The 24,962-nt window shown below is 29.5% G+C and overlaps 1 protein-coding gene and 1 long non-coding RNA gene across 2 annotated transcripts in view; both read right to left on the bottom strand.

The window, feature by feature from the left end:
* The window catches only part of LOC121120782 (uncharacterized), a 35,882-nt gene extending 30,933 nt beyond the window's left edge, over positions 1-4,949 (bottom strand). The window contains exon 1 of the mRNA XM_040715659.2: positions 4,510-4,949. Coding sequence (XP_040571593.1) covers positions 4,510-4,843 — 334 coding nt within the window. The 5' untranslated portion in view covers positions 4,844-4,949. The remainder of the gene's footprint in view (positions 1-4,509) is intronic.
* A 15,161-nt stretch (positions 4,950-20,110) lies between these two features.
* On the bottom strand, positions 20,111-20,588 carry LOC139905848 (uncharacterized). Its single transcript, XR_011780934.1, has 2 exons — positions 20,340-20,588; positions 20,111-20,279 (listed from the first exon to the last, which is right to left on the bottom strand). It is a non-coding gene; the product is annotated as an uncharacterized lncRNA (long non-coding RNA).
* Between the last annotated feature and the right edge of the window lie 4,374 nt (positions 20,589-24,962).

Consider the following 24,962-nt stretch of genomic DNA (forward strand, 5'->3'; position numbering starts at 1 on the left):
ATTCTAAATTTTCTAGTTATAATAGTTTACTTAATTGGAAAAATTTATTATTCGTCGTAGGATAAGTGGTTTTCATTAAATGTGTGACTGTGTATACAATTATTAATTTAATTGAAAGTGTTAAGATTAGAAAACACGTTAAAATCATCTTTTTTCTCTATAAATACTTTTGATTTAAGAACTTCCATTGTTAAATATAGTAATAAGATTAATAATACAAAAAGGAACAATTATGGCATTTGTTTGTTGTCCTTTATTTGCTAAATTAAATGCATTAAATACACTAAATTGTAGAAAGTTGTAAAAACATATGAAAAAATGCTTAGGTAGTCTTTCTAATATTACAGCACTCCCAAATTTTTAGAAACAAAATTAGTGTCACATTTTAAACTCTCAATTGCTTTATAGGCATGTTTTTTGTTACCAAACTGCATCTGATGAAATTAAAAAAAGATTTTCTTGAATATAATCATACAATGTTTATTTTCTTTATATTCTAAAGCTGATTCATTATTATTTCATTCTTATTGAAATAACACTAACATTTTACTAAATGTTTATGAAAAACTGTTAATTTTTTGGGGAAGTTATAACTATAATTTCTTGCTATACCATAAGTAGAATTTAGAATCTACATACCATAAATAATTGTTTTTCTATGTACTTGTGAGATACGTAATTACATTTTTGTATATTTCTAACATTTAATAATTGCTTTTAGCTATTCTTTTCTCAAAAGTTATTAAGTTATAGAGGTTACTATATCCGTTTCAAGATTTTTTTTTTAAATACCGACATAACAATTTATTTTCAGTTCATAAAAGCTTGCGTCCGAAGCAAAGATAACTCAAACGCTATAAAAAGCTGGCAAAACAAGAACCACATTATCAAATTTGTACGAACTAGGATCGCTATAATAATACTATTTGTACACTAGGATTGATGAGGGTCCTTTTAAATAATGGAAAGAGAATACAAATTTTATGGGGAAAATGATAATGTATCGTCATCCTTGTTAGTGATGTAGTGATGTAAATCTATGTATGTACCTTTAAAGCAACACTCTAGGAGAGAGAAAATATACAAATAACAAGGGAAATCTCTTCATGTTAACAAGAGTTTTTTGTCACTTGGTTTTATAGCTTTTGGGGAATTAAACTACGCAATATTAATTCCCCAGGCAGTACTTGAGTTTATTTTTACAACATGAAACATTGGTATTTTGATTATTTTATTACATTCATTAGATGTTTTTCAAAAAACGATTGGAAGTAAGGGGAAAAAAGAGCCTTGTTTTTCTTTAGAACTATTATTTTTTTTATATGAGTAAAAAATTTGATCTTGTGTTTGTATAAAAAAAATAATACAAATTTTATGACAAAGTAAAAATATTTGATGTAAAATTAATGATTTTGGTAGAAGTTCCTGAAACTTACAAGATGCATATTTTTACTCCCGATTAATATTCTTATGTGCAATAGAAATATATTTTTTGTTAATGATAACTGTTATATTAAAAAAAAACCCCAAACTATTTCTCTACAAAGAAACCAATGTTTAATGGAATTTTAATCATTGAACAACTATTTTCATTAGGAAAAATATAAGTTATTTTTTTATTTCTAATTTTTTGTACATGTTGCAATTTGTACACATCATTCATGATAATGGTTTATTCATTGTTTTAAAATCTTTTGATTTTTTTGGAAAATCAAATCCGGATTGTATTTATATTCTTATTTTAAATTTCTGGAAAATATATTATGATTTGACTATTGAAGGAATAAAAAATTGTATTCAAACTAACAAAAATCATTGTCATGATAAAATAATAAAAAATTGAGAGATTTGTTTTTACATTGACCTTATTGGTGTCAAATTAAGTATATTAAATTAAATGAAGGTTCTCAACTATAGATAAAACAAAGTCTATAATTGACAGAAAAAATATTGGACTGCACATAATATATAGGAGGTTCAATGAACTTTCTTTTTATAATTTGGTTAGTGAACTGAGAAAAAAGAAAATATATTCAATTAGATTATATCAGTTAAATGATTATCACAATTACATATCTTTATTTTTAGTTAACCTTAACAACAAGAGTAAGGGGTTTCAACAAATTTTGATTTCCTATTAGGATATTAAAAGCAATACTATTTTAATTTTGGATAAATATTTCTATGAAATATTCATTATGTTATCCAAATTTAAAAAAATAATATTACAATCTATACGTTTTTGATGAGATTGAGTGTATTGAATAAAATATTACCTACATGAGTATGACTTTGTAGTTACTATTGTATGCCTCAGTCTTCACATTGAAGAAAAAAAAGAACCCAAGAAATCAAAAGGAAAAACAAATTGAAATAACTTTGAAGCCAAACAATTAATTAAACTTTCTAAACCTCGATTAAAAAATTTGCTTAATAAACAATACATCATTAGATAAATAAAGAAATGTTTTTAATCAAATTGAATATTTAGGAGCATACTGAAAAATATTGGCAATAACAGATTCAAAGAAATAAGAAGCATTTTATAAATTTTGGCGTGCATGATAATCTAGTCCAGTAACCAAGGGTTAAAAAAATGGATATTCCTCTTCTTAGGAATTTTGTGCAAGATTTTTTTTGTTCTTACTTCTCCCTATTGAACATTATCAATTTTAACTTTATAATTTGCATACGTATTTTTTTATTTTTGGTATAAAAAAAATAAAAATAATCGAATAATCACTATATATAGGTAATAAAAGGATTAATATTTTTTTGAAAGTTATTAGGAATATATAAAATTTATTTGACATATATAATTTATCCATTTATTTTCTTATTTTTCAAATTAGAAAATTAAATCCTTTTGTGGAAAAGTAATTCCGAAACATATTTTGTATGTTACTCTTTGTGCACATCAATGAAAAATTATCAGACTTATAAGTGAAATCACTCTATTAAAAGAGACTCCTTATGGGTATTAATAAAGTAAAAAATATTTTCCTTTGAAACTATATTTATATTTAATGTCAACGTATTCAAACCTGAACAAATAAAAAAATAAACGAGCTAACCATGTTTCAACTTTTTTTGGCTATTGGACTGATAAGCTGCGTTCTTAAATACTTTAACATCGAAAAACGAGGAAAAAAAAGCTAAAAAGTTATTTTTTCCTTCCCTCAATGATCAGATGGAGTGGCATGGATTAGGTATAAGTTAATAGGGATGTAAATACTAGTTAAGTTGCCGTGAGTCATAAAATTGCGTCTAATAGAATGTAATAAAAGTACAGTATTTTTTTGGGGATGTTAAAAAAATAAACCAAAAATCGAGAGGGTAACCCTGAAAATTTTAAGAATTTTTGGGTAGAGTGAAGCTTAGCTGTCATAACGCTTTATTAGATCAGCTACAATCAGCTGTGTTAAGGGAGCAGAGGGAGAAGGAAATAAACCAGGACATTTGCAAGAATTACAACGATGTTAATATTAATTTTACGCTGAGTCAGAGGACTTACAATTATATATCCACAGACAATCCTCAAATTTACTTTCCGTATTTTATGGGCACGCACGAGTGTTCAATCAGGCTTTGAATATAATTTAATGTAGTAGGAAAGGAAGTTCACTACTCAGAAGTTAGATAAAAATTGAGAAAAAAAAATTCAATCTTCAGAGGACTAATTCAAAATAATGTGCAGGTTAAAAAAATACACAAGATCTACATCACTAACTATAAAAGATAGTTCTCCTTGCTCACTAATAGGTCAGAATAGGGGGAATATTAGCATTCAGATTTTGTTCTTACCAACGCTTATTGCTCTTTAAATTTACACTGACTGCAATTTAGTATATATTCACATACCTAGGTATTAGTAAACATTTTAGTACTACAATTTATCAATCTGAACCTAGGAAATATCTTAAGAAACAATACTTTTTCAGAACGTGCAGTCAACTATGCAACACTCATGTAAGAATGTATTCTTCGGGCTATATGTACATGAGTTCGATTCCCAATCGCCATTAAAGAAGGTAGTATACACTTATAATGATAATCGACTTCATTTCCTATGTTAAATGGATTCATTATAGTACTGACATGTCTACTTATACATGTAAGTTGACATCCTCTAAAACTTTTTAATAGATCTTGAACTTTTCAAGCTTTAAAATCAATGCCTTGGAGTCCTATTATGCATATTAAGTCCAGAATCTTTTATGATGAGTCGGTTGATGATGATCTTGCTCAACTCAAACTACCTGGAAAGGGCATTAGGGGATGCCTGTACCTTTTTTATTTAATAGTCTCCTTGACTGCGATACTTTCTCCTGTGATCTAAATGGCTTTGAAATGTTGATCACTATAGGGCAATTTGGAGGTTATACATTATGTTATTTTCATGATATTCAATATAAAACCAATCAAGAACGTATTATCTCAATTCAAGGTACAACAATTTGTTTACTAATGTAATTTAAACGTAACAAATATGAATAATTTGTATCTTACTTTGACCAACTCCTTTGACACGATTGTTTGGAAACATGAATCCATTTATAGAGCAAATGATACTCTTAAAAGCACCTTTAAAGATATTTGACTTTTTCTTATTCTTTGGAGAGTTTGATGAATTGTTGATATTGAGAGTTGCAGATGGAATGATGGAAGAGGTTGTGAAGGAAGAAGAGGCTGAGGAAAAAGAAGGGATATCTTCCTCCTTAGAAAGATGAATAAGTCTCCTTGCAAGATGTGGAGTTGTTTGGACAACCTTCGATACATATTTGATCCCCTCAGAGGAAATCGTCTCTAGCCCCTTACATGATTCACAAAGAGGCATTGCCATTGTGAGCGGGCTTTTATTAGTAATTTAGTATTAGAAGAGGACAGAAAATGTGAGAGTACATAAAATAATGTAGAGGTCCTCCTGAGAGACACTGAGATTTAATACTGAAAATATATATAAACGTAGTAGATAGTAAAAAAAAAGGGGGGAGGAATGAACAACGCTCGACGAAAATTGGAAGAAGATTTTCTTTTTCTTTCTCTCTCTCTCTTTCTACTTCTTTTTTTCTCCACTTTTGCCTCAAGCTTAACCCGAATAAAGGAAGTGGTGCTTTTTCTATGAAAAGTATCGGTTGGAGCATGACGACAGTAAAGTAGGAAGGAAGAGAGAAAGAAACAGCTAAGGTAGAAAGATCTACTCAATTTTAAAGTCACTTTACAAAACTGTTTTTACTCTAGGAAACAGATATAAGTTAAGTTGAATTAACCTTTTTTCAATGTTAGAGATGTGTCGAGAACTGTCATTAAGATTTTTCAAAAAGAGGTTTAAAACTTTTATAATTTGTCTTGACTTTTTCATGAAATTATATTTTTTTGGTTTGGATTATTTGATAGTTGTATAAAATATGACCTTCACTTTTTTTTTGTTGGCAATCTGAAGGGTGTTATTTATTTTAAAACCTATTATTATTATTCTTTAATTCTTGAAAGAGAAAATCTAAATATGAAGTATTCCTACAGCATCAGCTCATGAAAGACTAAGACTAATAAAGAACATTTCTTGAGAAGTTATAATTGTAAGTATTTGTTGTAATCAGGGTAGGATTGAAGATCGACATGTGTGTAACTCTTGCCTATGTTCTCGCTAGATACAGAGAGGGATTTCTTTACGTTCATAGTTAATAAAATCACAAGTTATGACTCGTCTCCCAAATTTTTGACAAATTATTAGGGTTATTATGTAATTTATTAGGTTTTTTTAAATTTTTACACACCTGCAGATCATATTTTGTACAATGCATGTTAAGGTTACACATATGAAGTATGTGGTCTAACATTTTGTTATATTTTTTACTGACTTACGAGATGGAAACTTAATTAAAATAGGGCTGAGGAGTCGGTGTCGATGCCTTTTTTGGTAGAGTCAGTACAAATTTTCCGACTCCGAGTCCTGCTACGAAAATTATTATAATTTATGTAAATACAACTTATTTATAATATAGTATTGAGAGGTCGTAAAGGTTTTTTCAAAAATGAGGTCACTTGGCTTTGATTTCTCCAACCTTGACTCATATTGTACAAAAAGCCTTTTATAAACCTGAACATTCCTCTGATCATAAATTGAATTGCTTGGAACTATAAAGATCTTATAAAAGATCTTAATTAAGGATACCAAAATGGTTGATGGAAGATGATAAATACAAAACGAAATTAAAAAAGAATTGCTAGGAGATTATAGTGACCCTCTTTTGTCCAACCTAGTGACAGAAAGGCTCATAAAAATAGTTCATTCAACGGCTTCGCGGTTTTTTTTTGTAAAATATGAAGGAAACAATGTCATACGCCAGTCAAGTGGAGAATGTTCTGAGTAATGGATCCATTTTTGCACGCACTTATTTTGCAGATTCCCTGAATTTTTTTAGAACTACAGAAATTTCTGAGGACGAAATGAAAGAAAAAGTTGAGTTAAAAGGAGGGTGCAAAAGACTTAAGAATTTTTTTAAAGAAAGATAGATTTTCGGCCCCCTTTGTTAAAAAAATTAGTCATGAAGGCAAAGTTATAACTAAGCTGGTAGATGTGTTAGACTACTTTAATTCCCATTTCCGAAAAATAGTTGGCTTAAAAAGAGACTACTTTCCGAGAAGAGAGGTAATTTCCACTGTTCAAGGGAATTATATCTTCTCCAAAGATATTATTTCTAACTTTATGTGTATTATAAGGATGATAAAGCCTGTGGTACAGATGGACTCTCCAGTAAAGTCTATTCGAACTTTAGTGATGAAGTCATTCTGTATCTTTTAAAAATCGAACTTTTTATGGAAAAGTTTGGACGATTATCCAAATCAAAGACAAAAGGAAGAATTGCGTTGATTCCGAAAAAAGGGGATGGGACAAATTATAGGCATTAGAGACCAATTTCTGTTCTCAATGAGTCATCTAGGATTCTCTCTGGAGTATTGGCTAAACAGATGCAACCCCTACTCAACAAAAAAATTGGGATTCAACAAAAAGTATTTTTAAAGAATAGAAAATTTCCGATGTTTCATGCAATATTCAAGGTGCAATTGACACAGTGGAAAGTAGGAAGAAGTTTGGAGCAATAACAGCAATAGACTTCTGCAAAGCTTTCGACTGTATTTCACATAGGCAAATTCTTAGATCTGTAAAAAAGTTTCTTCCGAAACGTTTTTTTACCCCGTTCGTGCACTGCTATATAACGGCACTTCACCGATCTCATTGGATGGACTAGAAAGCCAGCCAATCATTTTAGAAAAGAGCTTTCATCAGGGATGCCCCTCGGTTCCGCTTATTTTCATAGCTGCAATTGAAGAACTCGTTTTATGTGTTACAAAGAGGTACAGAGGCTTTGGGAGTTCCTTTGAGGTATCTCAAAATATTACAAATTGGTATGCAGATGACGTAACTTTAACCGTAGAGGCGAATTTTGAGTCTCAGCTAATTAACAGAATAAAAGTCTTACTTAATTATTTTCGGAAGCTTCAAGAAAAAAACAGGACTGGGTGTTAATAAAAATATGACCAATATTTTACCTTTAGGGTCCTGGAAGCCTGAACAGGATCTTAAAGTCGGAAGTTGTAAAGTTAGAAGAATGGTAGAAGTTTTGGGTATCAAATGGAATAGCATTGGTATTCATGAAGATAACTGGAACGAAATTGGGACCTCCGTCAACAAAAGGATTTCTTTTGGAAAAAATTCTACCTTAAAAAAAGAGTTGACTTTTATAACAATTTGGTATTACCTTTAATTTTCTATAAGGCTACAACAAGTTCTCAACTAGTTGAAAAAGCTATTTTAGAAGAAGACAAATGGCTTAATTGTTTGTTTTATAAGAATTATATCGAAGCCATGAGAATACCTAAATCCCATATAGGTGGTGGAGTAGCCCAACTATCTCGTATTGTCCTGAAAATTTACTCCAAAATTTTTTGATGATATTTCAAGAAATCTAGCAGTAGAATGGTGAAGAAGTATAACGAATCGAGAACTGTACATTTGATGATGATGGGGACTAATCTGACCAATAAAATTACATATTTGATCTCTCCAGTTTGGGGCTCAGCTCAGAGAATAATTTGGATGCTCACCCCTGAATTTAGAAATGACTCAACCATTGATATAATTCGGCAAAATATAAATAAAAAGTTATTTTTTAGAAATTTAAAGGACCCCTAAATTTTAGAAGAACGTGCAATCACACGGAATATTTTAACTGTTCATAATGTAAATTTGGAAGAATTGCTCAACGATGTTTGAATAAGATTTCCACTTGTTAATTCTTCAAAATATTATTCAATGCCATACCCGTGGCACGTTAAGATGGTCCCCCTAAATTTTGATGCAGCTGTAAATGGACTCTGGGAGCTGCATAGTAAGCGTTTGGGCCTCCCTATGGGTTGGAAAAGAAAAAATTGTGTCTTCTCTGAGGGGAATAAATGATGATAAAAAGTTAAGCGTGCAGTTACAAATCTCCACAGATTGTATTAAATATATTAGGCCCTGCGAGGACTCTGGAAAAATATATAATAACACGCTTCATGAGTTTGTAGGCTGCCTTCCATCTATATCCTAAAATATTTTGTATCTATAAATCTAAAAAGGCTAACGAATGGGGAAGAAAAGTATTTTAAAGGTCTTGTTCTTTTTGGAATTTAAAAAAAAGAAGGGTGAAACTTCTGAGGTAACAAGGGCTCTGGACTTTGCAATTCTTAATTGTAAAGCACTCATCTCTAGCCAACTGACTATCTATCAGCCTATTTGGGAGGATGAGTTGAAAGGTATAATTTTGGCAGCTTCAGCCCACTATGACTCTCTCACAATGAAAATTCCTAAAGCAGGATGTGAGTCATGGAATTTTGCACGGGAAGAAATCTGGTACCTTCCATCAACTTCACGGAATCATCGAAGTATTTTAAATAGGGCTTTCAGAAATTTTAACAAATATTTATCATGATTGTTAATTTGCATGTTTACTTTTGTTTTTTCAAAGATTGAAATTTAGTTGAAATTCTAGCCCGGAGCATTAAGTATAAGTTTACGTTACAAATTTTCAAAGTCCTCTATTGTCTATATAATCACAATTCCCCAACATCTCTAAAGTCTATATTATTATGTTGGGTAGAGTATAGCCACTAGTCATGCTAGTTCATTACTTAGTCTTGTGAATAGTCAATGTCATCAGAGTAAAAAGTAATGTTACACACAAAAGGTTATTTGTATTGCTGGTCCGTGGTTATGAGTACATAAATTATGTTCAGAAACTTATGAATGTATTAGTAATAGATAGATTTGGATTCATTTAATTTGTTGCTCATCTTGATAAATACCTTATATTCCAAATACTTTATTTATACCTGGCATTATTATTTGCTACATATAACTAATAACTACCTTTAGCTATAAATTAGACCTATTTTATAGTCTCTAGAGTCAAATAGCTCATTAGTACTCATACTCATATAAGCTATAAAAATATATTTAAAAAAAAGTGTAGAGTCGGAGTTGTTGACGTTCAAAATACTGGAATAGGAGTTGGAGTCAGATTCCCCGCAGCCCTGATTTTAACAACCACCAATTACAATCATGTCTTGCATCTTTGATTTGAATTTATAACAGGTATTTTTGATAAAATTATCATCTAGATTGGCTCAAACATCCAAGCTCTTGTATGAGTGTGAATTGGACTCCTAATGAATCCTCTACATATGTCTTGAAGAAACAAAAATATTAGAAAATGACAAATACGGACTATGTGTGTGTTGGTGGTGGTGGTGGTTGGGGGTTTGGGGTGACTTCCTCCTAAACTTATTAAGTAAATAGGATCTGGTATATTGAGGAACTCGGACTCACTTAAAATTAGACGAAATCATTGCTAAACTTTTTTAAACTTTATTTCAGCTGAACTATGGGCTCAATAATGTCAAAGATGTTAGGACTCGAGGATTACGTTGACAACCATTTGATGGTGATTCTACAATTTAATACTACTTATAAATATTAAGTAATTTACAAAACGTCGGATTAAAAACTGAATCATCTTATCTTATTAGAACAAAGTTTGACGATGTTATATCATGATTAAATTTTTTGAATTCCATACTATTTATTAACTTTTTACTTGAAATATTATCTAACAATTATTGATTATATTTTATACACTTAAAATGACAGACATTATATGTTTTATTTATTAGGACAGTGAATTTTTATATTTTGTCATGTTTTTAAAAGCAAATAGGATCTTTGAGCTTTATTTTACAATCAATCCTTGTGTCAGGGTCGGGCTATTCACAGTAAGTACTTCATCTTCTATTTGTAGTCGGTTCATGTTTATCAAAGGCAATACCAGGTAGTTTGTGTTAAACAAAAATTACATGGGATTACCTTTGAAGGTCATCTTTCCCTTTTTCTCGTTAATAGTCTCATTGACTGTGGCTACTGTCTCGTGCGATCTTAATAGCTTTTTCTTATCTGTTTTGTGTGACTTGACACTTTAATATTCGATTGGTGTATGCATAGTTACCCGGAAATAGGCAAAATCCAAAAACATTTTTGCTAACAATGATAAAAAGGAACAAAAAATATTTAATTTTTCGTAAACTGACAACTAAGTTGCTTTCTTTGGCATAACTCAACCTACGGAACATCTAATGTAGAAGTTTTTTTAATTCAGAAATGGACACTGATTTATGTGAGTTTATAAAAAGATAGTTATTTTAATTAATAATATTTTTTGTGAATTGCTTGATGCAGGTGTTACAATATCAGTTAAAAAATTTAATCCTCTTAACCCATTATAATTATATTTTTTAGCATAGATAAAATAGGTTATTACCATATACTTGTGCCAAAAAGCATCATCATTAGCTTTAAATGTAGGTCACCATTTTTCTGTTTTGTATATATACATATATACTTTTGAAATATGAAGCATTCCCAAGGGGTAACAATGGGCACATGGAACAAATATATTCATGATTAAAATATAATAGGGAAGACCGGCGACAGTTACAACAACCCATTTTATCGAACATCTAAAAAGTAACTGCTATCAAACTTTCATCACAACTGTAATATATAATGATTTTGTTTCTTTTAAATGAATGATTTTTGAGAACTTTTATTATAAATAATGTATAAAAACTACTTTTTTGGGGTAAAACATATTTTGTATTAATAGTTTGTTTTTCATTCTCTTTCCTGTTCCTAATATTATTTGAGTTATTTATTGTTTTGAAATCAGTTGATATAGTTTTTGATAAAATAAGCTAAACTCACTCATCGAGATTAAATTTGAGAAATTGTAATAACGCATACTGCAAAGAGGACAGTTACATAAAATGCTGCAATTTTCTTTCCATTTTTTATTGCAAGGATATAGTCGAAGAAGACGTCTCAACCAGAGTAAAATCCAGTTCAGCTTTGATTGGGTTGAGGCCTTTCAAATAAAAATATTGTATCACATAATGATGACTAATTGTCTTCATTTTCACAAATTCACTGAAACGTTCACTATCGATGGCTGCCAAAATAAAGAGATTTTTTAAACAAACTAAGGCAATCCCTTTGTCAGGCCGGGTACTTCTGGGACCATTTTCTTAAGTATATTGTGTTAAAATTTAGGTTGTATAAATTAGACTAGCTCGCAATAATTGAGCAAAGATCAAAAAGTATTAGAACTGCCTACGGTCTCCCCTACATTCCTTATAGATGATGAAATATTGTATAATTAGAATACTTCTATTGATCACAAAATTTCTGTGTTTATGGAGAATAACATAACATCCAAAACACTTCATTCACGCAATATTTAGAACAACCTTGTTGTTCACTGGAAACAGACAATAATAAGTATTACTAAAAAGAATAGAAATGATAAATGTTCCCATTTGGGAACATTTTTACAAATGTAAAAAAAAAAAAAAAAAACGAAACAAAAAAAGGGAGGGAAAAAAAGAAGAACCTGGGAATCCAAAAAAGATCTCGAGCCAGTTCTAAAAGAAAGATGATAATAAACATTACTATTTATTTACAATTCTAAACCCATTCCAATGTGCATCTTTACTAGTTATTCCAAACCTCTGGGCATAGCTAACCTGGCAGAACTTGCGCCATACTTTATAAAGATCACCCTTCGATATGATTGCTTTAATCTTAAATCCATCATTGTCCTTTGGATTGGTGATCACCAGCCGATCGGATTTGATTTGCTCAACCCCCGTACACATCCAAGATCAATGCATTAATCAGAGTACTCATTTGAGTAATGTACTTGCAATAATAGAATAGATGTCCTGAATCTTACCACTCATTTTCACAGAAGGGGCACAGTCTTTCCTCCACGGTTCACAAATAGGGACGACGTTACGAAACCACTTCTCCTTCAGATTCAGGAAGGGGTTTACTATAAAGACATTTGGAATATTTATCAAGTCTTCGTTGGGTGGGAGCTCGAACCTTTGATAGTGTTTCTTCACCAGGATGTTTGAAAAGATACTTTAGATGTCTTCATCAAATTTCAACGTACAAATTGGGATTCTAACGCCTCTAAACGCATGTAAAATGTAGTTTGTGGACCATAAACCGTATAAAGTGTTACTATTTTTACTAACACTATTCTTTTTAGATAAATGAAATTTTTGTCAATATGTAAATTTTGATAGAGAGTGGGCGTGTTAATTATTTCTCCGTGAAGTAAAGCAGTTTAATCTGGAAATAAGTTACATCCTGAGAGTTTTTTGATATCATAAGATTCAGGGTTCTTCAAGAATTCTTGTACGATCGTTTATTTTTTGTTTTTAAGGGCAGAAATAAGGATATCTAAGAATCAGGATTTTATTTTACTTCTTTCACCTTTACACGTGAGATAATACACGTTGTTTTTTCATTTATAGTATACACATATAAATACGGATGATTTTTTAATTGGAAGTCTTAAAAAAAGAAAGTCTCAACTTATACTGTATAAACATATATAAGTCACTATTAAGGCCGAAGGGCTTTATATTGAATCAAATACGAGTTTTATATTCTTTGTACCATGTTATAAAATATCAGAGCTCTGATATATTATGTTCAAGAGATCAGTACAAAATTGTTTAATCTTCTAATGTGTGCCGTAAGTAAAGTTATGGTGTTTATACTTAATAATACATCTTTAATTCAGTAAGAATTGAAAAGGCTCTAAGGTAAGAGGGGACAACAGTATTAATGAGAAAAAAGAATTACCTTGAATGTTATAAGTTTAGAAAAATTACTATAATCATTTAATTAAATGTATTGTGTCATTGTTAGAGATAGGATTTAAACCGAGAAAAATTGTAGCGGTATTCTCCTTCGAATTTACAAAAGTTCAATTTTTAGTCATTGTTATTTAATTTTTTTATAAAGGGTGTGCTAATGAGTGAATATATTTTAATACTTATTCTACTAATATTTCAAACGTTTTGTCGCCTCTATCCTCAGAGTATATTTAATAAGAACTAAGAAACAAGTATTTTTTAAAACAATCAGTCTAAAATATAAAGTATAGAGAAAAAACGTGTAAGTTCGTGCACTTGCGAATTCTTTGGAACATTGAACATTCATTTATTAACTAAATTTATACAAAAATCCAAAATAAAGAAGAGCTCTTTGGCTATACTTCACCACAAAATATATTTTTTGTACCATCACTGGTTTTATTTCCATATTATTTTATGTTCTATCTTTAATCATAAAAATAACTTACTTTTGAATATTTAACCCATTAATGTCATACTATCGAATTGGTTTACTATTTTTTACATTTTAATATGCTTTCATATTATCATTGTATTTTAAATATACGCTTATTTTTTAAAAATAAGTAATTAAGGTAAAATTTTTAGAGCATAGCTGTATTAAACAAGGAATAGCCAAAAATATACGTGAAAGACTTTCGAACATTTAACTAAAATTTACTCCTGGGAGGCTTTAAATTTTATTAATGGCCAATCAATGTACTTGAATATCACTTCCAAATTATTCAGCACTAAAAGAGGGACAAAAAAATATAAAAGTTTGTACTGGGTAAGACAAGTTTAATCCGATTAGTTTTTGAATAAATCGAGTGTTTATTGTTGCCCGCCTTTCAAATTCACCCGTACTCTCATACTTATGAGACATTTTGATTAATTTTATCAGTCAGAGGATCGCCATACTATCGCTATTTTTACTTTTAATATGGGTCTTCTATGGCGCTACAACAGCTGAAATGACGTAATAAATAACCATTTAACTTTAAGTGTTGAAATATCATCTATCCTCTTTCAAAGAGAAGAAACATATTTTGATTAAAGTATTAGGTTTGTGGCATAAGGTCAGTTCTAGTTATCATACATTCTTTTCTTCGTTTTTATTTGCTTCAATTCTAGCTGTAATTGAACAAAATAATAGGATAGCTAAGATCCGTATGACTGAAATAATGACTAATCAATGATGAAATAAAGACTGAAATATAAAATAAAAATACAGATTGTTAGTGAAGTCCAAGGATCGATCTGACATTTTGACGAACATTTTTTATAATTACTTTAATATTTCATAATTATGAATACTTCAGCGTTGAATCATGCGCATTGTTACAAAAAATGGTTCGATATCCTAGTTCTAATAAAACTATACTTTTTACACATTTATTGGTCTTTCTTCCAGGAAAAGTCAGGGATGTAAAGCATTAAATAAAAATAAGATCAGTTATGACAGTAGTAACAACGAATAAAACAAAAATAATTTTTCAACCTGCCAACAGTCGAATGAAAAAGTCATTTTCATGTTGAAATGACATAATTTTGTGTACCCTGGCAGTCTCAAAGTATTTCAAACAAACTCAATACATTCAGTATATTCAGAGAAGTTTATGGATTAATTTGACCTTTATAAAATTTAGCCTTTAAAAAAACGTAAGTAAGAGGTTAATTAGTTAAAGTATAAAATGTAGTTACAGGGAGAAATTACTCTTTTTTTTAATTACACATTAGATCCTTGAATAGAGTATGAAAATATCATGTGTGTATTTAAGTTTTTTGTTATAATTATATATTCTTATTATTAGAGGGGTTGACACGTAATATGATATTAAGTTTTATGTATATGTTTTCCTTGTTTAAGTAATTTTCCACTCTAAACTTTGCAAAATATAATAAAACCTTCACTTTGAACTCTCCTTAAGCAAGAATAAATATTTATTCAAACGACATTGAATTCAATTACATATCTAGACAGTTAAATGAAAATATTTTTAAAATATATATAAACACATAAAATGTAGATTTGATAAGTTTTCGATATATATATACATTTTTGGCTTTGATATATGTATGATAAGTGTTGTAATAGTCCCTATTTATTTTCTTTAGTATAATACCAAATATAAATTACTCGTAAATAAATACGGACTATTCGACCCCAGACTGAAGGGAGCTTAATTTTTTTATAATGATATTTCAGAACATAGATGGGGTAATATACTTTCAGTGGCCTATACAGCTAATTCATGTGAAAATAATAATAAATGATAAATAATACACCGATGTAACTACCATCCAAACATAAATATATCGAAAATAAAAACGCAGTTTTCGGCGTCAGACTAATAGAACCCTTAATAAACTTTCATGTTTTTATCATGAAATATTTGTTATAAATAATAGAAAAAAAGTAGGAAAACTCGGGAGTTGCACTAAATTTAGACAAGTCCAAATAATAAGAAAACATTGTAATTCCGCGAGTTGAAATCCACAAGTCTGAAAAATACATCGTTTTTAAAAACTTGGGTGTCCTAACACTCTAGAAAACTAACAAATGGCCAAGATACCAACAATTTTTAATGCTATTATTGTTTTGGTAATTATTTAGGAATGAAGACTTCAGAGTACTCCAAAGAATGATATCAAATAATTTCGGGGGAAAAAACCCCTTAAGAATATTCCCTTTAAAATGATACCACGTTAACCTTGCTACTATTTCTACAGCCTGATTACAACCCACTATTAAAAAAGAAAGCTTTATTGCAGCAACCAGTATATTCATTTTTCTGAAACTAGTTTTCGCCATTTTTTTCCAATTACTGTCTATTTATTATTTTGACACTTTTGATCAATATTTCGTGAATAGATTTGAATATTTGTTTTAATTGATCTTCGATGTCAATGGATGACAAACAAATTTGTAAATGTTCAGTGTTAATTGAAACATTATATGATGTATAGACTAGTAAGAATATATCTTTAAAAAAATATATAAAATTGGATTCCTTTTTACTATCAGGTTTGAAAAACCACAAGAAGATATTCACGTTCAAGATTTAAAGGAAAATTCAATTTTATCATTAATAATATTTATGGGGTTTTGCTTTCAAATTTTTCCCCTTCCATTTTTAAGTATAAGTTTTTTAAAGAAATTAATCAAAATAATAAAAAATGTATTTAATCCTCCGTTGGTAAACGTCCTTTTTATGATACAATTAGTGAGCAGGTAAAAAAATAAAAATATGTGTGCTTAAAAAAGGACATTTCTTGAAAACCTCGACGCATCCCTATGCATAATGACTTGTATATATTAGTTATTAATTAAAATATGGGAATTTTGATCTTACAATATTTTGATGAATCCTTTTTGTATAGGTAAAAATGTATATGATGCACACTATAATAAAATAATACTATGGAAACTTTCTTACATTATTCCTCTATTTGATGAATTTAGGAAAAAACTTTTTACAAATTACAAAAATATTTTTCAAAAGAATTAAAACTATTTTAATAATATTCCTTTATTTTTATTGACTAAGCCGTAAAAATTTTGCCTTTTTTCAAAGTTTTATTCTTTCTTCGTCATTTTTTTAATAGATAAAATCTTTTTCACACTAGTTGTATTCGAAATCTGTTTTTTTTTTTTTTTCTTCAAATTAATTTATAATGCTTTTCTTGATATATTTTCTTAATACAAAATTATTCATTATGGTGGAGTTTTAAAATATGCTGTACTGAACCTCGACACTTTCTGCTTCAAAAATTTGAATTAAATCACTATAATAGTTGAACAAAACTTCATAGAATCAAATACATTTTTTCACAAAAATTCTAGGGTTAACTCTTTTTAGACAAAACCCTTAAAATATGGTGGTTCTTATCTTTAAAGTGAATTTTCACAGGATTAAATGATCCAAAATAAAATAAATCCCAAATTTGAAATTAAAATACAAATCTTACAGATAATTGACTTTAATTTATGTAAATGATGAATTTAACTCATATTCACAAATTGGTTCAAACCTTTAAACAGAGGATAAAGTGCATAGTCAAGAAATTATCAAATTATTACTTAAAAAATCATTATCAGTGCATTAAAAACTATTAAAATTAAATTTGATATCCAATTGATTATTTTTTTATTGGTTTATAAATTTTACTAATATGTATAGTAATGAAAAAATTTAACTATTTTTCCAGTTGGGCTTATAACTATGACTTAGAGTATTATTACAATCTAATATAGTTTGATGACGTTGTTGACATTGTTGCATACCGTATTGATAAAAAAAGTTTACAAAAATATATTTTTGCATAAATATATTGTTTACTGTAAGATTCAAATAGATTTTTATGGTATTTTATTGATCTATGAAACACAAGTCCCTAAATAAATTTATATACATGTTATGTGTATAACATATTGTGTTAATGATAGTTTAATGCTATGTGTATAACATATTGTGCTAATGACAGCTTAATGTTATGTTTAAATAAAAGAAGTGATGGAATATGATGAAAATCATTATTAACTTTATTATTCATTTGTTTATGAAAGTTTAAAGTGATTCTTCAATTTTATTTATTTATGAGATATTTAGAATATGCCAATATACTAGAAATTATTTTTAATTAGATTCAAGATACGTAATTCTTGAATATATGACTGTAAGTACGCAATTACGAGCTTTTCATCACAAAAAGTAGTAGGGAAAAACGGAAACAGTAGCTACTCTTTTTTCTGGGACAATTACCCGGGGCTGGATTGACTTAGACACGCCAATTTTTTTTTTTTTTTTTTTTTTTTAAATAGCATCATATTTTTTCTATTTTTAAAGTATTTTGAGTACAAGGGGAAATTTTAAATACGTCGTTTTGTACATAAATTATCACTTCATCTTGAATTTTGCTATAAACTACATTAACATCAAATATTATTATAGAATTAATGTTTGTATTTAAACATAAATTAATATTATTAAGAAAAGTCATTGCAATATTATTAACATTTTTTATTTTATTTTATTTATATCGTACATATAGATATATAAAAACATAGAATAATATAATATAAATTACTAGGAGAAATTGCAATTCATTAATATAAATAAGTAAATAAGAAATGTCAAATTGATCTATGGATATACAAATGTGATCATTAGAAATATTTTCCTTTTATCATACATAAATAATTTTTTTATGCAAAGTTAGGAGTAAAACATCGATGTATCGTCTGATGTTAAGACCTTTGTCTACATGGATCTATAGGTAACTTGGGACATTTTTATGGGCTTTAACTCCTGAAATTCTAATTCTACATAAGTTTTTTAAGTACAAAAGTCCATCGATGGAGAAAAGGATTATGCAATGTGTGCACTGTTGGGGCCGATCTCCTTGTAGAGGAGGATCCGGAAGGAGGAGCAGGCCGAGACGGTGTGTGCAGGATTTACCTCTACCAGTACTTTAAGATCAATTTCTTGAGGTCGGCTAAACTGTTGTAGATCCTCGAGTAAACTTGCTTCTCTAATTCTATCTAAAAGAAGCAGTCCATAGGGCTCAAATCGGGAGAGTTAGAGGTCCAAGTCTGCGGGCATCAGAAGTCGACATTATCTTCCTTCAGCAAGTTGAGTGTCTTCTTGGCCTTTTGCGCGGGGGGGGGGAGTCCTGCTGGAAGGTGAACCCATTGCCCCGTTGTTGGTTTTCATCCACACAATGACTTTGTCTTTCAGCACCTTTCAGTACTTGTCAGGACCGACCCTCTCTTTTTGTTTGAAGAAGATCGGCGGCATGGCCGTTCTTTTGGACCCGATGATCCCCAACGTCATGAACGAGACCAAAAACTTGGTTTTGTATACCATTGTGACCTCCTCCTTCTTGTGAAGTGGTAGTTTGGGCCATTGTATGTATACCATGTTTACGGTCCACTTTTTCCCTTCGCTGAAGAAAGAAACAGGACGACGCTTATTCTTGAAGAGGTGCAATAATTTGTGGCTCCTGGTAAACTAGACTTCCTTCATCTTTGATGTCAATATGTGCCTCTTCGAGTGCTTGTAGAAGCACAATTTCAAAAAAAAACTTTACCACCCTCTGGACTCTCCGCGTGCTGACCTCGGGGTTTTTGACGACCATAGTCATTGGTGTCGCCGGTTTCACCTAAATGGATCGTATCAGGTCCGCCAGAAAAGTAGGATTCCTCTTTTTGTCGCTTATTATCTTGTAGGACTTCCGTTCGGCCTGGCCGGTTAGCTTCCATTTGTCGAAGACCCTGTAGACCGTCGACTTGGGGTACGAAGGTGTTTTGGCGATCTTGGAAGGCTTGTGTCCAGTTCAAAAATCATTTCGACAACGCCCGGTCTTTTCCCTTGCTCCATGTTTGTTTGTTTACCTATTTGATTAAAACTTTTTGTGCTAAAACTACACAGCCACCTCACATTTCTTGTAAAAAATATACCGTAAATTAAAATTTTCTAAGTTATAACGCTTTAAGCAATGTCCCAATTTACCTGCACATCCCTCATATATGTAATTAAATAAACTCCAAATTGTATTTTTTACACTATGCCACTATGAAAAATGTAAATAGAAAATATGAACTGATTGTAGTTTCTAAGAATAAATTGTATTGTACAAATATTTGTACGTATACATATTTAAGTAATTGGATTTCCTTTATTCTTCAGCATGTTTTTTTTTAAAGAAATCCATTCTGCGTGCTCCCACCTTTTACATATATTTACAATTTAAAAAAGGCTAATGGAGAGTCACTTAAGGAATTAAGGGCCCCTCCTTCCCCAGTAACAGCAAAAACACAGTCAGGAACGTTGTTAACGACTTCTGAATTACTTTAAACATAATAAAAATCGGATTCAGAAATATATATAATCAAAAAACATTCACATTTTCAAATTAATAGTGAATATTTAATCAACTTTTCATTTATTAACGTCCTTCTGTTGGTCCATCCTTTATTGGGTAACCATGAACCCCTAAATTATAAAATAGAATACATACTAATGAAGAACTCTACATATATATGATCAACTCACCTCATTTGGACAACTACAGGGTTGGAAGCCCTCTTTGACATACCATAACTTCTCAGTGAGAGGTCATGTAATTAAGTGATGACGTGGCACATATCGGGACCTCCTGATGTCCTACTCTCCGTGTAGTGTTGGTGTGGACACTTTGAGCGTAATAAGAGTAAAAAGACCTGTTTCTGGAAGGATTTTTTTTAGAATGCACGGGATATCTAATAAAAAGACGTCTGGATCAATTAGATATCCTCCTCGACTACCTTATCTTAGATAAGGCTGTATGTAATCTGTTAAATTCCTTACGCAAACTCAAAAACAAAAAGTGTTTTTGTACTAAATGAACTCCTTATTTACCTGGAATCCACAGAATAAAATATTGCATATTTTGTAAAATTGAAGTTGAATCATCTTGCCACATATTCTACAGCTACCTTAGGTTTGTTCTCCTTCGTAAGGCAGCAAAAGGTCTAGTGTACAGTGCTTTTGAAGTCATGATTTTGGACTATAACATTTAGCTCTTCTTTGTAAGATAACATTTTCCCCCATAATCTTTTATTTAAGAGCCTTGCAGTTCGAGCTTGTTGAGGAGGACTTTGTACCGAGTCACACGCTATACTCGATTCAAAGGCTTCAAATCATCACGAGGAGTTTTCTTATAGGCATTACAGTTTAAGTCTTGCTTATGTCCATTGTCCAATTCAAAACATGTCCATTGACGGAGGTTTCTTCTGTCTTCAATAGTACCTTTAACTACCTCAACCAATTATTCTTAAATCGTGTTTAACGTCTCAATTTAATAAGAGCTAAGAGCAACTCGTGTTCGAGTCTCCAATTTTTGTTATTGAGTTATAATTAATATATGACTGAATAAACTGAATAATATTTCACTTCTATGTATTGAAAGTAACTAAAGAAAACAACACGCGCTTTCAAGAAGTAAAAGATGTCTTTGTTAAATGTAATAACCAAGAGAGCGTCACTTGGTAGGGAAAATAAATTTATCAAGTACCATGTGTTCTTCATCTATTTATGTATTATTTTAAATGTTTAATTTTCATTTATAAGTTAAATAATAATATTACGTTTGAAAAAGTTAATGAATTAACAGTTAATATTGTGAAGTATATTCATACTATACATATGTTAACAAAGGTCCAGATCCCAGAAGCATTTCAATTAACAACCATGGTTGAATATTAACAAAATAATAACTTATGCAAGAATTCAATTATAAAACTCGCAATGCAGCTAAAAAATGTCGTATGAATGGAACACTAGAGCTAAATCATCATGTCTACAGAATGAAAATAGCAAAATATTTTTAAATTAGTAAAAATAGTTTGATAAGACTACAAATCAATACTTTTAAATTGAGAGACAGCGTTCAATAAGAACAAGAATTCTAGAGTTTTCAAAAAACGCCGTGTAATTAGGGTGATATTTTCTATTTGGATTTCGAAAAAAAGCTTAAAGAAAAGTTAAAGGATATCTTTGTAATTATCAAATATGAATTTATATCTTTAATCTCAAATATTCCTTTTTTATAATTTCTTTTCCTTATTTTAAATTGTAAGTAGGGATTTCTCAACAGATTTCTCGGGGCTTTAGCCCCAAGGGAAATTCAAGGGAATATTTAGTTTCCAGGTTTTGTTCCAGGTTATTAGTGATATTGATAAAATGAAAAAATGCGAATTCAGAATAGAGAGGAAAGACTTGCTATTTTTTTTTTTATATGAGCTAAAATTAATTATTTCTTTTTGAAGTATAAGAATCAATACAAAAATTTGACACTATTTGTTATTTTCTGTTATATCCCGGGATCTTGAAATTAACAAATGTTTATTTTTTATTTAATTTTCCAAAACAACTTCTTAAAACATATTTAAGTATTTCAAAATTCCTACATAACCTCTGATTCATTACAAAAGGACTTATTACTGTTTAAAAAACAAACATTTGTTTATTACAATTTTTTGAGGGAAAATAAAATAACTTTTACTAATATTTTGAAGCACAATCTTTTTTTTTTTTTTCAAAGTAGGCATTGCATTAAAAGAACAATTTATAGACAGTTAGAATATTCAGCTTTTTCTCATTTTATTGACTATTTCTTCTAAAATCCAAAACTTTGTTAATTTACCTCTTATATTAATTTGTTATTGAATTTATAAATACTTCAAATTGATTTTGTCAAAGATTAACGATAAATACGAAGTTTAACTATTTTTTTAATCAAATAATTCACAAAAGGTCAGGTAAGTTATCAGTTTAAAAGCTTAATAATATAGGTTAAGGTTTTTAATGAAAGTAGTATATGAAATACACAAATTTTCTGAAAAATAAAAGTTGTTTTTAAGAGAAACCCTTTTTGTCAAGAAACTTGAAGAGTTTCATAAGTTCAGTTATGAGTAACTTCTTAGGATCAAAGCTAACTAAAAATCAAGCAACTTTCCTTTGAACAATGTACCTTGGGTAACATTCCACCTCAGTCAATTTTCCTTCAGGTTATTTTCTATGAATCAAAATCCCCAATTATTTTTTTAATGACATATCATTACACCCAAAACTTTCATAAACACAATATATCATTTATTATTTGTATTCAAAGTTTGGGGATGAGATAAGAAACTCCAGAATTCTAACTATAGTTTAAGTCCATTGTTAAATTCATAAACTTTAATTTGGCTCCGATATGGCCATTAAAATAAAAAGTGTATTACTTTCAACTTTTCAATATTGTTGAATGTATGGTGGTAACAACGATGGAATAATTTGGAATTAAAGGGAATAAGATATGATCATAACTTTGAAATACCGACTCAAGAGCTTAGAGAATAAAATGAAAAAGTAAACTCCTCTTGAATGGCGTATTTAGAAAAGGTCCGTTGGTAAAACTTCTATAAAAATTCTAAATTATTAAATAGATTACCATGGTGACACATTTCCAAAGAAAAAAATTTAAAAACATATTATACTTAAGAAAACTCATTTTTCCTGAGGATAATATTAAACAAATATAACAAAAACAAGGTCCATGAGAGGTTTTAGATTAAATTTTCTTGAAGAAAATATATATACAATTATTCATTGTCGCGTACAATGTAAGAAAATTTATATATTAAGTATATGGACTTGAAAGATGGAGTCATTGTATTTTTATTATATTTACTTAGTACAACTCCATTTAAATGAATAAAAAAGAAAGCCTAAAAATAAAACATATTTAACTACATGATAAGCAGTTGAACAATTACAATAATTGTTTCATTAAATTTTTTTATCATGTTTTTAACTATTTGATCTATTTCGTACTCGTAAATATCAATTAAAGTGCAAAAAAATACTTGAACGAATATGAAACATTAAGAACAAATAAATTCCTTATTTTAAAATAATCAAAACAATATGAATTTGGGGGCAGATTTTTATTGGAGTATTTATTTTGATAAGTTTAATAAATCTAAGAAAGGGTCAATGATAATATAATATTGATGCCTTATCCTCTTCTCACAGCGTTTAAAATGCAAAAAGGAAAAAAGTGTTTTGTGACGTCATCGAAATGGCAAATTTCGATCATATAATATAATATACATACTTAAAAAAATAAAACAAACTTACATACGCTCACAAATTAAAATCAAATAATGAGAACAAAAGAATTCAATTTTATAGGTTTAACACTGTTCCATTACTTTATTAAAAACATCAGAGTTACATCAAAATAGCAGACGTATATTGTATAATGTTATAATAGTATGGACAATTATATAGAATAAATAACTTGTCAGATTAAGTTATGTGCTGAGAGGAGAGTTAATTAAATGATATATGAGTATGACTTAGTAATGAGTAAATTTCCTTGTGTTTCTTGCTTTAATTTGCAATCTTTAGTTTTTTTGAGAAAGTTTAAGTACTTAATACGATCAAATGTTCTTGTTCTGGCAAATTTCATAATGATTCTGACATTTTGGTAGGAGTATTTTGCAGACAATAAGTCAATCAGTCTTTTTATTACAAAAGGATCACAGTCAACTTTAGGATTATAAAATTTAAAAAAGTAATTTTCCATTTCTTTACAAAATTCCAAGAATTCTCCTGAGGGCTTCATGATACCTCCTTGAGATCTAGAAACAAACCATGGACTTGCTTGTACGAGTTGATCAGAATCTAAATATTTTGATTTTGTACCGAGATTTGGAAATTCTTCATGAAGTTTATTTGCCAAAAATTCAGAGATATAAGTGAATGCTTCTTTTTCACATTCTTTTGATCGATCCAGTAGTTCATCATCTTTGATTTTGTTACCCTCATCTTCTAAAATATCATCAATGTCCTTATCTTCATATTCATGGTTACAATTTTCATACTCATAAGTATTAGGGTCTTCAGCTATCATTTCACCTTCTTCAAGCAGCAATTGTATATCATTTCGTATGTCAATATCATCTTCATCATAGTTATTTTCTTCTGGTTCATCTACCAGAGAAATTTCATCAAGGGTACTTTTTATCTGATCCAAAATAGAGGAGTCATATGATGCAGTTTCTAATTGGCATTTAACAACGGCGGTTGAAACAGCAAATTGTGATGAATTGGATATAACTAGTATAAGAAATCGATCCATAAATTCCA

The sequence above is a fragment of the Lepeophtheirus salmonis genome, chromosome 6 (genome assembly GCF_016086655.4).
Source record: "Lepeophtheirus salmonis chromosome 6, UVic_Lsal_1.4, whole genome shotgun sequence".
In the NCBI taxonomy this organism is placed as follows: domain Eukaryota; kingdom Metazoa; phylum Arthropoda; class Copepoda; order Siphonostomatoida; family Caligidae; genus Lepeophtheirus; species Lepeophtheirus salmonis.